The following is a 16,362-nucleotide window of genomic DNA, read 5'->3' as shown; positions in this document are numbered from 1 at the left end:
GAATAGAGACAGGGAGAGGAGAGAAAGGAGGGTAAGCGGTAGAAAATGAGCGCAGAGGAACAGCAAATACTACGGAAGGATAAATGTTTGATGTGGGAAATACCACTCTGCGGTTTTCACCTGAGCAATGATGTTCGACATTTATCACACAAAGTGGATGCGGGGCTATTCACTCGGATCATTACCAGGGTTAATTCAGGGCAGGAGACGGGCGCACCCCCGCTGACGAGGGGACTTGTACGGCCGTCAACCTGATGATATGTTGTGTTAAATGAGATTGATGTGTGATCGTGTGTAGTAGATTCATGATTCGGCGGTTGACAGTAGGGAGGAGAAGACGACGTAGAAGACAGCTGACTGATAGAGAGATACAGGCTCATGTTTTATTCACAGATAACAGTATCTTACCTCTGCTCTCCCAAACTGCCCGGCTAGTAACAAAGTGCCGGGACAGGCCCATTTCTCTTCCTCTGTCTGCCTTCTTCCTCCCTTGCACTCTCTGTTCTGCATTCACAGCATAACCTAAGACGTGAAATGTAATAAAAGTGACTGAACTCTTTTGAGCCGTTGCACTCGTGATCAATCCCCTTCCTCTTTCTGCTCTTGATTGTAGGAGGTGATCTTAAAGAGAGCAGCAGACCTGGTGGAGGCCTTGTACGGGATGCCTCACAATAACCAGGTAAACACTCACACCAGCACGAACACAAACATCAATATCTTTTCCTCAAATTATGTTTGTGGTTTCGGACCGTACGCAGCATCAAAGGCGGCGTCTCCGCTGGCCCGGCAGCCCCCTGCTGAGTTCATGCACGCTCTGGCACCAGCAGACACACACACACACACACACACACACACACACACACACACACACATAGGTATAAGTTAATGCTCCTACCAGCTCATATGTTGAGGTGGAAAAGGAGATGTATAATAACAGCTGAATATAGAGGGAGGAGAGGAGAATAGGGAGAGAACAGAAGCAGATGAGGAGGAGGAGAAGTGGGATTAAGAATGGAAGGAAGAGGCAGGCTGAAGATTTGATGAGTCTGTTAATTAGGCATTTCATCCATTTACTGGAACCAATCCCACCACTCCCAGTGACCACTGATAAAAAACCCTCAGCCTTCTAGGTTTACATGCGCAATATCTCAAGTGGAGATCTAGTATTCTTGTGAGACCGTAAAGCCTGCATCAAAGGGCGTATTTTCTCTTCTCTTCTCTTCTCTTCTCTTCTCTTCTCTTCTCTTCTCTTCTCTTCTCTTCTCTGCTGCCTCTGTTGCTGACCACAGCTTTTTTTTTTCTCTCTCTCATTGTTAGGAGATGATTCTGAAACGAGCAGCAGATATCGCAGAGGCCCTCTACACAACAGTGCCGCGAGGGCACAACCAGCTATCCGGCCTTGGCAGCGGCTCCGTCCATGCTGGCATGATGGCCGTAAACTCCTTCACTGGGTCAGAGGTGGCACAGACGGCCAATCAGGGTGAGCAAAGTCAACAGGAAACAATTAAAGTCTATTATCATGGGAAATGTGGTGGCGGTTTATTTATTTAATCGGGGTTTTTTTTGCGATAGGGAGATTTTATTTTTCATGTGGGAAATTCAGATATGATTTAAGAGTGTGAACAAACAAGGAAGATGCTGAAAAAGGAGGACAAGAGGAGGAGGCTGTAAGAAACAGAGAAGGCGCGGAAAGAACGAGGGTGAGAGAGTGAAGAATGGAGAAAAAGAGAGCTGTGGATGGAGTACGATGGAGAAATATGAGTGGGTCCTAGGGGTGTGTATATTAGACTGGGGTCGGCCCCTGTCTGACAGAGAGAGATGCGGGCGCAGTCAGTGGTGATTCATCACATGTATCAGGGGAAGGAGAGGAGAGCGGATGGACCAGCCTCTGGATATGTCTCAATACTTCCAATGAGCTTCCTCTGTCCTTCATCTTCATCTGGTAACATGCTCAGATGTGAAGAAAACAACAGATATCAGCTGTGAGACTTCTGGCCTGCAGTTTCGAACTCGTAACAGATGAGGAATGGGAATTGGTGGGACCTAATTATGAAGAAGGAGGCTTCTACGGTAGAGAAGTGCAGCCCTCGTTGCACTAGAGAGCAGAAAATTCCTGATGTTCAATTCCAGCTGTTTTTTTTTTTTTCTTCTTTTTTTCTCCAGTGTCAGCGCATTGGAACTGAGGTGTATATTTATAGTCTCCTTTCCATCTTGTCCCCTTTCTGTTCGCTGCCCTGTAAAGCATAAAGGAAATAAAGGTCCTGTCAGGAACACTGGCTTCATTCTTTATAAATTACGGGAGAGCTGCAGAGGCCTTTTAGTGTTAATTGCCTTATCAATTGATCTAATTTTGGAGAGGAGCCAGTAAGGTTAAAGGCCTCTTGTTTTAGTAGTTGGATTGCAGAGAGTTCCCTCCCATATCACTCTTCCTCCACTCTGTTCATTGCTTTCCTCGCTCGGCCATATGCTGTCTAAGAGTTTTCGAGAATTTCTTTTGGCTTGTATTGCTATGTCCATTAGCTGTGTGGGGAAAAGAGTATTTGGCAGCGTTGCGCGTTCTCGTTTTGTTTTGTCTGCCATCTGCTATACCCCTAACACCTATTCTCTCTCTGTCTCCCTTTCTTTCACTGTCCCTAGGTTTTAGTAGGAATACAAGCAGCGTGTCCCCTCATGGTTATGTCCCCAGCTCAACTCCCCAGCAGAGTGGCTACAGCTCTGTCTCCACTAGCATGAACGGCTACGCTAACTCTGGCATGGCAACCTTGGGCACCTCGCCCAACTTCCTCAATGGATCTGCCGGCAACTCGCCCTATGCTAGTGAGTAAACACACCTCATCCTAGACCTGAAACAAAGAGGGAATGACAAAATCAAGGGGTGGGAAGCGAAAAGATTGAGTCGGAGCCTTTTGAACATAAAAGAATGCGCATTTGACAGCAACTGAGAGAGGGAAGTGGAAATAAGGAGTGACACACAAGGGAAAAGTCATGCAGTTCAGCTGGCTCATCTGTTTCTTTAAGAACAGAGTCAAACGCAAATCCCCACTTTATTGGCCAGGGGAGCAGATCACCTAGCACCCCCCCCCCCCCACCACACCACACCACACCACACCACACCACTACCTCTGTTCACACACACACACACACATTCACCCTCTACATTAAAGACCCTTGATTAAATCAATAAACTAATTGCTAGAGAAGCAATTCCATTTCAGCTCTTTGATTCCTGGGTGTTAACAAGTATTTTAACAGGCTCATCGGCCCCACACAGACACTTTCAATCAATGGCCCCTCGGCCTGCCTTTGTAGGTCCAATTTTCATTAATTGATTAGTTAGGCCCCTTCATAAATGGATTATGACTTTATTGCGAGGATTTGTCAGGATAGGCCATAAAAGCTAAGTGTTGGATAATAACAACAATAAAGGCAGAAGCAGATATCAGAGGGCAGGTGAAATACGACTCGGTTGATTGTAAAATCACTGAGGGGGAAAATGCTCTTAGTGTATTAGCAGACAAAAGACAAACCCAGGAGGATGGATGGGATGATGTCAGAGGGAGACTGGATTTGGGTTGCGGAGATAACCTACTGGTCATTTTTCTCTGTGGAAGAGTCTCCTGCCAAAATCCAGCTAACAGCTATTATGTATAAAGCCTAATTCACAAAAATTCAGCTTGAAGCTTTATTTCAAAATACTGAGCTGTCTTATGTGGTAAATCTTCACAAAATGTAATCCAGAGTTCTAGTGATGTGACTTTAACAAATGTAAAGCCTCAACTTTTGTTGAACTTTGACCCTTGAATTTGCCTGAAAAAATGCAAGCCGTCTTGACTGAACTATGAGTGGTTAGGGTTAGATAGCCGGATAATCCAAAATGGAGCAAATTACCATTTAGTTAATGTTTCTGTCGGAGTATTAACTTCTCCACAACAACAACATGGTTTACAGTCAATAGTCTGTATAATACATATCAACAAAAATAAACTTATTGTCTCGTTTGCAACGGGGATGATGAAATTGTTTTTGCACTGTACTGTTGGCAAACTTGTAGCTAGTATGGCATTTTTCCCCCCTCCTAAATACATTTTTTTTTTTTTAAATGAACTAGCTAGCTACATTAGCTCGCCCTGTGACTTTGTGGAAGAAATATGTCGCAAAGGCACAGATGCAATGAATGAGATAGCAGTGAAAACACAAAGAAGCAGGGATTATTGTTAAACAGATGTTATCAGCTCATGTGTTGGATTTAGCTCTGGGTCTTAAGTAAAATCTCTTGCATGATTATCTGTGATGAAGGTGGTCTGGGAGAGCCTTGCTTGCCCCGAAAAACATATTACGTGAACAGCACCCCGAGCTAGCGAGGACATGCTCATCAAGCCGTTGCATCCCTTGAGCAACGCGATGAACGCGATGAGTCATCAAAACAGACTGATCAGAGGGGGAAAGTGCTTCGGGTTGCTTTTGGTGCAAGTTTCCACCTAAACAATTTTTTTTGTCTTAGCTATGGAATATCTCTTTGCCAGGTGGTTGCTTAACAACAAACAATATCTGAGCCAGTTGATCTGAGTCCAAAATATCATCCCCCCCGCCATCATCCATTGACCAGTCCCTTTCTGTTCGTCCCGTCTGCCTGTCCTTTGCCCTCGGCCCTCTCTCTAACCTCGTCTCTCCCCTCTCCATCATCATCTTTCCTCCCTGTCCCTCTTCCCTGACGTGCTCCCTATGACCCCCCCTTAACCCCTCCTTTCCCACCCGTCTCTCTTCTCTCAGTCGTCCCCTCAAGCCCCACCATGGCCTCGTCGACCAGCCTGCCGTCCAACTGCAGCAGCTCCTCCGGCATCTTCTCCTTCTCCCCGGCCAACATGGTGTCCGCCGCCGTCAAGCAGAAGAGCGCCTTTGCCCCCGTCGTGCGACCCCAGAACTCCCCTCCGCCCACGTGCAACAGCGCTAATGGTAACAGCCTGCAAGGTAAGCTGGTGAACCGCATAATGAATTCAGAGCCACTGTTTTTCTCTTTATGCCTCTTCATCAAGCTTTAATCCTGCTCTTCTACACCTCCTTATGATAACGATTTCTCACTTGTACTCCCACTTCTCCTCCGATTTTCCTTATCTTCCCCCTTCCTCACTCCCTGTTTTTCCTTTCCTTACCCTCCTTGAACCCCTCCACTCTCCTTCCTCACTGTAGATCAGTCTTTTGTGGACTCTAGCAAGTACTCATCAAACAACTCTCTGCAGGGCCTGGCCTTCTCCTGAAGTACGTTCATTTTCTCCTCCTCTGTTTCTCTCCATGCCGCACTATCCCACACCGCTCGTTTGCGCCACCGGCTCATCCTGCCCTGCCCTTACTTCTTCTTTTTTTTATTTGTCACTCTTGGCTCGTCAGAGAGACAGCATGCCACGCCACATGTGTTCCATTTCCTGTTTTCACTTCCTGCTTCCTGCCTGTGCTCCGATGGGTGTCTCCGTAGGGGGCGTGGGGGAGGGGTGGGGGGGTTGTTATGCCACCACAGGTCACTCTGTTCTCCCATTTCCATCGAACGCAGCGCAGGGTCTGTTCGTCTAGGCAGGATGTTGTATGGTGTTGAGATCCTGAGAGAGAGAAATGATGGATGGGAATCTTTATCAGAGCCCCAAGCTAAGCACTTCCTCACTTCCTCTGTCGGCGTTGATGAGCGCTGACCACGGTGACCCAAAGGGCCATTGGCCACTGTGCACTGATCACACTGACACACACACACACGCTGACACACACACACACACTCACCATGCTGTTAATCCCAACGAGCAGGAGACACTTAGGAAATAACCAGGGAATTAGTGGATTGAAGAGAGAGGGGAATCAATAGGGAGCCAATATGTTATATGAAAAATTCCTCCCTGTGATGGCTTCTGTGTAAAAATGGGAGGGGAAGGGAAAGGGGTGAGGGGGAGGTGGGAGTAAGGTGGTGAACATGTTGGAGTGAGTTGAAGAGAGAGCATGATATAAGAAGGTAAAGCTCATGGCTTCCACTTCCATGTTTACGTGTCGAGCGTAATTTCATCACCTCTGTCATCCCACGTCACTGCGCCTCTCTCTCTCTCTCTCTCTCTCTCTCTTTCTCTCTCTCACTATCTCTCTCACTCATGTTTGAATCATGCTCCACAGTGCACAATGGGCTTACACAATGCAACTGCTAACAATTAACAGTGGCAGCTCTCGCATGAAGCTATTCAGAAAGCCTGTGAAAAGTTGAATGATGCCGTCGGTGCGCGCCAAGTTAGCGGCGCAGCGGAGAAAAATGTTTTGATTTTGGGGGCCCTCGGAATGAAGAGATAATGAGGGAGAGTCGTCTTTGTTCGCCAGATGCTGGAGCACATTTCTGTTATGTGACTGTTGTGATGACAGATGAAACCCAGCAATCACATGACTGACCTCTCTCTCTCTCTCTTTTTTTTCTTTCTTTACCCCCCCCCTCCCACTCTTTTTCCCACAAAGCAGCGATTCCCGGGATGATCGTTCCACCCATGTAGAGGATCTGGGATAGCTGGAGATTTGGGAATGTTGAGAGGAAAAGACACAGTAGCAGAGTCTGGCGAGTCTCTGTTGTGCTCCGGAGCTGAACTGAAGGAAGTCAAGATAAGACGCAGGACTCTGTTAAACTCAGGCCTTTCCATTGGGATTTCATTTGAAGGGATAGGGGAGGAGAAGAAAAAAAAAAAAGGAACAATACAAACCTTTGTGATGTTATTTCCCTCTTGGTTGAATTAGTGTAGCTTCTCTGACACCGCGTTGGATGGAGTGTATAAAGACTAATAGATTACCCACAGTGTGACACTGACCTCATGAAAAGAGCATTTATTTATCTTTATGTTTATGCCTGTAAGGTTTGGGTTTGATTACTGGAGGTCCCACGCCATCTTGCAATCCATAACTCGCACAAACAACAGTGAAGTGTTGGTTTGGCCATGAAGTTTACGTAACCTCTGTCACAATAGAGGATGCTTTCCTTAGCTCAGCCTGCTCACTAAAGCCACATAACAACACACTGGCCAAATGGAACGAAGGTCAACAACACACAAAAAACAAAGAAATAGAGAAAGTCAACCCTCAACTTTCAAAAAACATGCCTTTCTTTTTCCCCCCCGTTTGGTTTGTTGGTTTGAATTTTAATAAAACTGTGAGGATTGAGCTGTTTGCAATATGCTTTTCCGCTTGTCATGTGAAGAAAAGGTGATGATTTAGCCAAAATTGACTTTTTGTCGGAGATTTTAGTGGAGACTTGAAAAGCCTGAGGATGTGTGCGTCCAGCCAGCACTGTACTGAAGGAGTCTAGCAAATATCAAATTAGAATAAATGCGTGATATATTTTTGTACATAAAAAAAAGTTGAATTTTTCATTTGACGGTTCTTTTCTTTTTGCAATAGCTATAGTTTGAAATGTAAACATTAAATGTCTTAAGGCAGCTTCTCAGTACAGAAGATAGATTTACTGTGTGTTGTCAATATCTCATCTGCTAAACATGACAAACATGGATTTGGATACAAAAAAGGGGATTCTGTAAAATATCCTATAAATAATGTATTTATCCCTTGTATTTGTACATTTCCTCTCACCCTCGTTTAGTTGTGTTGTGTAAGTTTAATACAGTAAGTGAACATATTTCACAGTGTTTTGTTTCATTATTTACTGTTGTCTCCCACTATTTAAATGTGACTTCTTTTTTTTAATCTTTTTTTGTTTGTTTTGTATGTTGACTGTTTTGCATTGGTATACCATGCTTTAAGTTGTTGATTCAAAAACATGCCATTGTCTATTTTTGTATTATTTGTAAGTTAATAAAAGACTTCCGTTTTTTTTTCCTTATGAAAATGTTTGTTGTATGGCGAAAAAGTAGCATCTTATTCAGAGTATTTGGTTGAAGTAGATTTTTTAAGAATATATACACACATTAATATATACTGTAAATCTATATCTTTTTGTTTGAGCTCTGAGGCTTTCAGATTGATACTGTTCTTGAACTGATAATATGCATGGGTTCTTCTCTTGAGTGACACTTTCTTTTTTGTGTGTGTGGAAAGCAAGAGAACTAAGAAATTGCTCTGTGTTTTTTCTTTCCTTGAGTTCCACTTCCCCCCCCTCTGTTCTTTCTTTTCCTACGTTATTTATGCCTGCTTACATACTGTATCTATATACTCTTTCTTTTTTTCTGTCACTGTAATCTTTACCAGCAGTCTAGATGCCTTAACAATGCAAACCCATTCTTCATTCAATCACGTGTACAGTTTTCTACCCTCACCACAATTGTCTATTGCCACAGAGGAATTCATGGGAACTTGGGGACAAAGCACAAACCCGCTGTGTTTGGTGGTGAAGCCAGACAAGAATACAAAGAGCCATAATTCAACGATCACACACACACCCCAATGTACTATAATACTACAGCAATGGCACGCTTTGAAGGACAGTCGACGCTGAGAGGCCTGTCTCAGCTGTGCTCGTTGCACTTTAGTGTTCACAGAAACACTTTATTTCTTTTTTTTGTAGCGATTATGTAGCTTTTTTTCCCGATTAATGAAATAATTTCAACTGCATGTTGGTAATATTTCTCATCAGCCACAGGATCACAACAGTGTGACACCATGGAGCTGTTTTCGTTGTAGTACAAAGTGGGCGCACAGTGAAGACGAGCACTGTCACGGCACAATTTGAATCTCACACGTGGAGCCATAGGTCTGACTCCAGCATCTGACAGTCGATCCCGCTCAGTCCTTCTCTCCATGTATTAGCCTTCGGACATTACAGCTTCATTACAAGCTAAACACAACAAGAACAAGGGAGGAAGCATGAAAGGGAGCTCCTTGGTCTCTCAGCCATTTCTGTAGTCTTTTTCTTTGTGTCTGCCGTGTGTCTTCAAGCTGTTGCTGGACAGAGAATAGGGCTTTTCTCTCTGCTTTTCCTTTCTAGAGCCTGGTTTTGTTAAGTGTGTAGAAAGGACCGTTTTAACAGAGGCGCCTGCTGACAGACGAGTGTTTTTCAGGCACTTGTGTGCCTGTGCTGGTCGGGGCCGGGGCGGGAGGGGCCGCACCGTATCTGTTTCAAATGAACTACAGAGGTCTGTTGTCATACAATGGCTTCTTTGTAAGCAGAGTTCCATCCTGATTATGAATATTGGTAATGGGTGATAAAGTTTTGTATTTAGGTAACAAACAACAAAAAAAAAGATGCAAACCAAATAGCTGGTGTCTATTTTTCCCTCTGTCTTGTCTCTGACTGCAAATACACTGAACAGCTCTATGATATAAGGGGAGAAAAAAAATCTACTGTATAGATTGTTATTGTTTTTGATGAAAACTGAGCTGTAAGATAACTTTTGGACTCTCACAATGTTGAATTAAAGTTACCTCTTGTCTGTGACTTTGTCAGTTGTCATTTTGTTATTTTGAAATATGCCAAGTTTTGGATTTCTGTGACACGATCATCAAACATGACCTTCGGTTCGCTCTATTCAGTGAGACTTTCTGATCTTTTATGATTGAAAATGTCATCTCCAAATAGCTGTCAGGCGGTTGACTAAGAATAGAGGAGAACTGGCTAACACTAATTCCACAGGTCAAAAAAAGGCCTGCATATACCGCCCCTCCCCATCTGGTCTCTTTTCTCTAATGAATCTAATTCATTAATGCATTACTGATGGCATGGTGAACATGGTTAGCCTGACAAGTTTCCTCCTAAACATATTAGTTAATGATGATTCCGAGGTTATTAATTGCGAACGCACCAGCCCACCATAATTGAGTCATCATTTGCATACCTGGTCATCAGCAGAAAATTAATTTATTTTTTATTTTTTGCATATCTAATTTAGGGGCCTGCGATTGGATTAGCTTGTGAAAAGAACGGATCCCAGGATTCTGCTGACCTCAGAGTGTTCCAGGGTCTCCACGGTAACTGGAGGCTTCCGCAACGCAGGGGGGGGGGGGGGGGGGGGCGAGACGACCTGGAAGTACTGATGAAATAAGAACTCGTAAACACCGTGTGTGCTTGTGTACGTTTGCCTCCTTAATTGCCCAAAGGTTTGGAACTGCACAGGGCTTTTTCTCCCACATATCTAATAACAGAGTTGATAGTTTGCTGACAAACAGCAAAGTGGGTTGTAGTGTGCACGGTTTAGCAGTGAGAGGTGGGATATTGAATTATGGAGGTTACACACTCAGTGCTGGAGAAAATGAGTCCTGGAGCCTAATATTTTTGATTAGGGAGCCGAGCACCGCTGCCATGTTGCTGCACCACGCGCGGCTCCAGGGATTCCGCTTTCCCCAAATGCGACTTGCAGTGCAACACACACACACACATTCAAACACACGTGCGCACTCATAAATCATAAGTGCACACAGACAAAAGGTGGACCCATTTTGCTCTTTGTTTCCAGCAGCTTTTTTCGGGCCCAGATAGACTGGTCAGTGTGGGAGGAGGACTGGAAGGCCGAGGGCAGCTTGGAGCCGGCAGGCCTCTGGAGACATAACATTGGACACTATTCCTGGAGAACTACGGGCCTATTCCTCTGGATACAGAAGACGGAGCCTTCACACATCAATAGAGGTGCTTCTCAGGAGCTTCTGTGCTACTAGTATCCTAATGAAATATATTAATGCACATATTCCTCACCATCTCGCTCTCGCTCTCGCTCTCCTCCTCCTCCTCCTCCTCCTCCTCCTCCTCCCATTTCTCATTCTCCTCCCTGCATGGACACATGAAGGGAGGAAGAGCGGAGAGGCGTGTTTGAAAGAAAAACAGGAGTCCCCATGGGGATCCCGCCTAAAGAAAGGAAAGGAAAGAAACGGAGAGGAGAGAGGAAGTGAGAAGGGGGGGCTGTTCAATATGTAGGCAGACCTAGACAGTGAGCAAAAGACAAGGAGAGGAGGGATGAATATTAATAATATTCTACGTTGGAAAGTAGTCACAATGGACATCATAGAGAGATGAAGAGAGGCAATGGGAAGTTCCATTCCAGGCCTTGCATATAATGTGTGTGCATGTGTGTGTGTGTGTGTGTGTGTGTGTGTTTGCAGGTGCACACTTTCTGTATGCGTGAACACGCCTGCCAGCAAGACGAAGCATATTTTGAGTGCATGCGTACCCTGGAACGAGTGTGCACTCACATTCAGGTTTGCGTTCTCGCTGGCGAGGGTGTGTGGTCGTTTCCCACAGTAATTATCCCGACGACTGTGGGTGTCTGTCTATGATCTGTGTGGTACCTGTCAGAGGGAGCCCGGCAGAGCCCGTGCTTTATATTCCCTGTAATTGCTGCTGCTAATTTACTGTGCGTTGGCCTAATGAGCAGGGAGGTGAGGGGCTGGGGTATGTAATGGATGTTAGAGATGTTAGAGAGATAGCGATAGAGAGATGGATTTCACCACTGCCGGCAGAGAGAGAGAGAGAGAGAGAGAGAGAGAGAGAGAGAGAGAGAGACGAGAGAGAGAGAGAGAGAGAGAGAGAGAGAGAGAGAGAGAGAGAGAGAGAGAGAGAGAGAGAGGGAGAAGGGGAGGAGGCCGGCGAACTGCGTGTGTTAAGCAAGCATGTAGAACACTTATCTTTATTGTTCTACTGAAATGAAAAAAAACCCACAAAAGATAAGCTATTTGCCCCCCCCCTCTCTCTCTCTCTCTCTTCCGCCCATTCCATCCTCCCTTCAGTTGACAGTACAGTGGCAACTGCAGCAAGCACATTAGAAAAGCTTTTTGTTATGTTGATTAATGATAAAAGCAAATCCATAAATAATATAGATTATTTATTCCATTTATTCACATGCTAATTAGAGCCAGAAGCAGATACCTCAGAGAGATCCCCCCCTCCCCCCATCTGTTCCAGTGCAACCAGATAGACCGACTGACATTCAGACAGAGGCACAGACAGTCCCATATTAATGTCATTCACACTTTGAAGCACCAGTGGTATCTTGTGATGGGGACACGTCCACCCTTCATTTCTCCCTAATGAGGTCACGATAGAGGCCAGTGGTTTTCTGCACACGCACCCCTCCCCCCTCCCCCCCTCTGCCTCTACTCTCCGCGCGCTCATGACGCGCGCTGGATTGACAGGGTCGTCTTTGATTGATGCACCGCGGTTCCTCCACATGTTCTACAGCTCAGTCGTTTAATTACGTTTCCTAAGCATCATTAAGTACCATTATATTCGATCATATTCTAATGAGAGAGGTGGCCGGTCGCAGGACAAGCTAATTGGCGATTAATGTTGTGTATCAGTGAGAGACAATGCAAGATTGGCCGTTTAATGACACAACACTGTATTTAAGTGCTGAATATGTAAAAACATAAACAGAGGGAGGGGGGAATTAGCCAAGCCGTGATTGAAATCAAAACAAATATTGGCTCTTAAAGGTCTAATCTCTCTTGCCTCCTTACGCCACCTGGCTTTCCTCCACTCCCTTACACACACACACACACACACACACACACACACTTCCTGCATTATTTTGAATTGTTCACCTCTTGGCCACATTACACACACTTACTCAGATAATGCTAGAAACCGCCTCTGCAAGCATAACTCACCTGCTCCTCCAGATTAACCGCTAACTCAGTATTGATGCACTGCTTCGCAGGTACGTACGCACGAGAGCAGCACACACACCCACACACACACACACAAAAAACACAGAACACAGACACAAACATCCTCATCTGGTATTGACATGCCGCGCGGCTGTAGGTGTTTCCATTTAAGGTCAGTCGATTGCCTTAAGTATGTAATGTTAGGAGGGGGGTCCGTAAACATGTCAAATTAGCAGTAATGAATGACCAGGCACCGGCAGGAGGAACTGTCAGGGTGCACGCCCAGGACAATACATTACCCTGAGTTATCCTAGTCTGCCCTCCTCCAAACACACACACACACACACACACACACACACACACACACACACACACACACACACACACACACACACACACACACACACACACACACACACACACACAAAGTAGTGGGACCCATTCAGCGGTCACACACTCTGCTTTAATGGGCTGTGTGGCTGATTGGTGTCCAAGCGATGAAAAAAAAAAAAGACTGGAAGTAGACACAGCGTTAAGAGTACGGAAAGTTCAGGGGGGAAAAAAAAAATACAAAAAACAAAGTGGAATGATTGATGGACACGACCACGACGATTGAGAAAAAATTGTATGAAAATAGATATAGAGAGAGAGAGAGAGAAAGAGAGAGGGAGAGGACCAAGCTAGAGGGAGAGAAAACAAACTGCGGTATTTATTTTTTCTTCTCAGTGTTGAAACAGGAAAAGGACCTCTGGTTTAATAAACCATGAATCCTTTCACAGAGGGTTTGTATGTTATTCTTCGGAGAAACAGATACGTGGGGAGGGAAGGGGAGACAGAGGGAGAGAGAGAAGCGGAGAGCAGTGAGGGGGGGAAAAAAAAAAAGAGATGCTCTGCAACCATATGAATTTCACCCTCTTACCAACACACACACACACACACACACACACACACACACACACCCTCAGCCCACTTCCAGACTGTATGTTAGTTTTGGGTTGGAAGTGTGTGGGGGGGGGGGCACATCCTCCTCAGTCCAGCCTGAGGAGAGAATGAGCATAAATGAGAAGTAAAAGATATACTTCCCATCTGTAAATGATTAAGTCCTTCACCTCTTCCCCTCGGCATTTGACAGTTTGTGAAAATAACTCTGCAACACATTCGCCCCACCACCACAACAATGCATGTACATCGGTGTGTGCCACATGCATAAGCGGAACAAAACTGTCCACTTGAATTCTGTGTGTTTTGACCGTATATATGCGCCGTGGATATAGTGATAAATAAACATGTACACAAACATGAACCCACTGTCTATGTATGTTGTCTCCTTGCCTGCCGCTCTCCTCCCCCCCTTCTCCTCTCCTCTCTCTCCCTCTCCTTCCTGTAACAAAGGTTACATTGATCATGTTTCTAAAAGAGACTCTGTATTTCCACATAGCCCTGCCTCTGATATGTTTTTCTTGGCAGGTCGGACTTATACTTTTGTCATTCACTCAGCATATTTTAACAAATTAGAAACATTAGAAACCAGGATCGGGGCAATGTTTTGGTTCAGTTTCGAAAGTCTTACGGTCCCCACAATTATATTTCAAAACACGGGCGAATTGTTTGACAGCCGAGCGGAATAAAACCCTAAAACAACTTTTTCATTAGAAACACATGCTCTAGCAATTAGAACCTAGCATTATGCTAATGTAGGTTTGCGGCGGTTCATTTGTTGTCGGCGTGAACAGTGACCCCGCGAACGGTGACGCTGCGCGGGTATGTGTGTGCGTCTGCACGCACACGCGTGTGCCCTTATACCTGTGAGGGTGTGTGAGTGACCGCACGGTTGCCTGTGTGTGTCTGTGAGTGTAAGGGACAAAGGGACACAGTGCTCCACATAACAGCATTACAGATGGCTGTTGTGAGTGGTTGTGACAGTGAAAGCGAGTGGGTTCCCACTCCATACAGATGTACTCTGAGTGACCTTACAAACACAGTGGAACTAAAACAGGCCCCCTACCTCTCGCTCTCACTCTGGCACACACTGTCAATTCTTGCTCAGCCCTTGCGGGGCACTAAAAGTTGTTTCCTGAGCCAGGAATACATCAAGGGCCAAGAATATATAAGCAGGGAGCAGGAGAGATGCATAGCTAGGGTCCAGGAAAGCATAACTTGGACTAAGTAAATATGGGACTGAAGGATTAGTAGCTTTTGCCACCTATAAAGCAAGACAGGTATGCCAGCCTGAGTTAACGACCACATGCTCTGACTTTACCCTGGATTGTTTTACCAACGAGCTGCGGTGGACAAAGAGGACATTTCAACAAGTCCACTTTATGCGGAAAAGTGGGAAAAAAAACTAGAAATTACTTTACTTAGAACAATCGGCTCCTTCCTTTCACTGACTTAGGGATTGTACAAAAATGACGGGGGGGGGGGGGAGATCCTTGTCCTGCCTGGCATTCATTTATTTAATTTTTGGACCCTCCCTTTGAGTAAGGGGGAAATTGGAGCAAACTACCTGGATATCTCAAAATAATGTAAAAGTACTACATTTGTATAATTAATTTTACAATTGACAAAGAGCAGAATTTTTTTTTCCATTTTGTCTGAGCAACCACAGATTTAGCGTTAACAATTTGCTAACGTTACACTCCCTAGTTACACAGTGCAGTTATAATTAATGATAACATACTATACCCAAAATCTCAAGTACCCGCGATAAATTGCCTCCAGACCTGAAAAACGTGAGGCACTCAGCAAAGCAAAAGCAGCATGTAAAAGGCTTGACTCTCATCGAAAGAAATTGTACAAAAGGTCTCCCCAGGCTACTAAAAAGCGCTCTGTCTGATCGGGGCTTAAGCCTTTTGTGGCTCCGGAGGGAGCGGCACAACGTCTGATAAAATGCCTCAAGTTATGTCACTGGGGGTGTGGAGTTAAAAAGAAGGGATCTTACCAGAACTTTGTATTTCTGCTCCTCATCTCTTCCTGCTCGCGGCTACATTAGTAGCTTGCAACTGAACAATGCATGCAATAAAAGGACCATGGCTGTATATTCAAAACCACATACTATACTAGCAGTACGTACTGATTTGGTCAAAATGTAGCACGTAGTATGCAATATGCAAACAAATGCAAAATCAGCAGTATGTCAAAAATACCCCGACGTCGTACTGATTTGGAGAACAACCGTGGAAGCTCCACAAAGCCAAACAACTGGCGCGACGACAAGCTAGCATCTGCTAGCTCACAGAGCAGCTACAGAGCAGCAGGCAGTGGTGAGGGGAGAGCAGCCTCTGACAGGGCAGAGAGATACTTGTTGAGACAACATGAGCCTCTTTTAACATTAGTTTTAAACTGAATAAAACAAATACGCTCTTTTATATTTGTATATCATTCCACTATTTTGTTGCTGTACAGTTTTGATGTAGTCCAACAGTCTCCCCTCATGGATGATCTTGTTTGTCTTATATCTTGTCATGAGCTGTTGAAATAAATTGTTGGGGTATGGGAGCTAAACCATGTAGTTTCTTATAATGAAAAAAAAACAGGTCAAAGCTCAATAAGTTGTAGTTTTCAATAATATTGCAATAGCTATATGAGTTTTTTGTGTGCTGTGAGAGCTTGTTTAAAGGCTAAGCCTGTCCTAACCTTCTGCAAAATACATTGATTTAACAGTTTCATACTGCATAGTATGCAGTGGGCGTGTTTCGAAAACAGCAGATATCTCTGTGTGGAGGTGAGCATTGGTTAATTGACATTCAGCTGCAGGAGAGAGAGGTGTGAGGATGGCTCATCAGAGCAGTGCCAGGTGAGTTGATT

General features: G+C 44.8%; 1 protein-coding gene across 4 annotated transcripts in view; it reads left to right on the top strand.

Annotated features, from left to right (window-relative positions):
• Positions 1-9,397, top strand: part of ebf1a (EBF transcription factor 1a) — a 54,684-nt gene extending 45,287 nt beyond the window's left edge. Inside the window, exons 12-17 of one of the 4 annotated variants that reach the window (XM_068714477.1) lie at positions 614-679; positions 1,318-1,480; positions 2,638-2,817; positions 4,771-4,968; positions 5,188-5,256; positions 6,481-9,397. In XM_068714477.1, coding sequence (XP_068570578.1) covers positions 614-679; positions 1,318-1,480; positions 2,638-2,817; positions 4,771-4,968; positions 5,188-5,255 — 675 coding nt within the window. In that variant the 3' untranslated portion in view covers position 5,256; positions 6,481-9,397. Of the gene's footprint in view, positions 1-613; positions 680-1,317; positions 1,481-2,637; positions 2,818-4,770; positions 4,969-5,187; positions 5,257-6,477 lie in introns of all 4 variants that reach the window. The other 3 variants (XM_068714478.1, XM_068714480.1, XM_068714479.1) reach the window with 3 other exon arrangements.
• Positions 9,398-16,362: the final 6,965 nt, after the last annotated feature.

The sequence above is a fragment of the Cebidichthys violaceus genome, unplaced genomic scaffold (genome assembly GCF_023349555.1).
Source record: "Cebidichthys violaceus isolate CVI_PGR_0920_01 unplaced genomic scaffold, fCebVio1.0.p SCAF_2, whole genome shotgun sequence".
NCBI classification, from domain to species: Eukaryota; Metazoa; Chordata; class Actinopteri; order Perciformes; family Stichaeidae; genus Cebidichthys; species Cebidichthys violaceus.
Note: the sequence above shows the minus strand (reverse complement) of the source record. Positions and strands in the feature narration are given on the sequence as shown.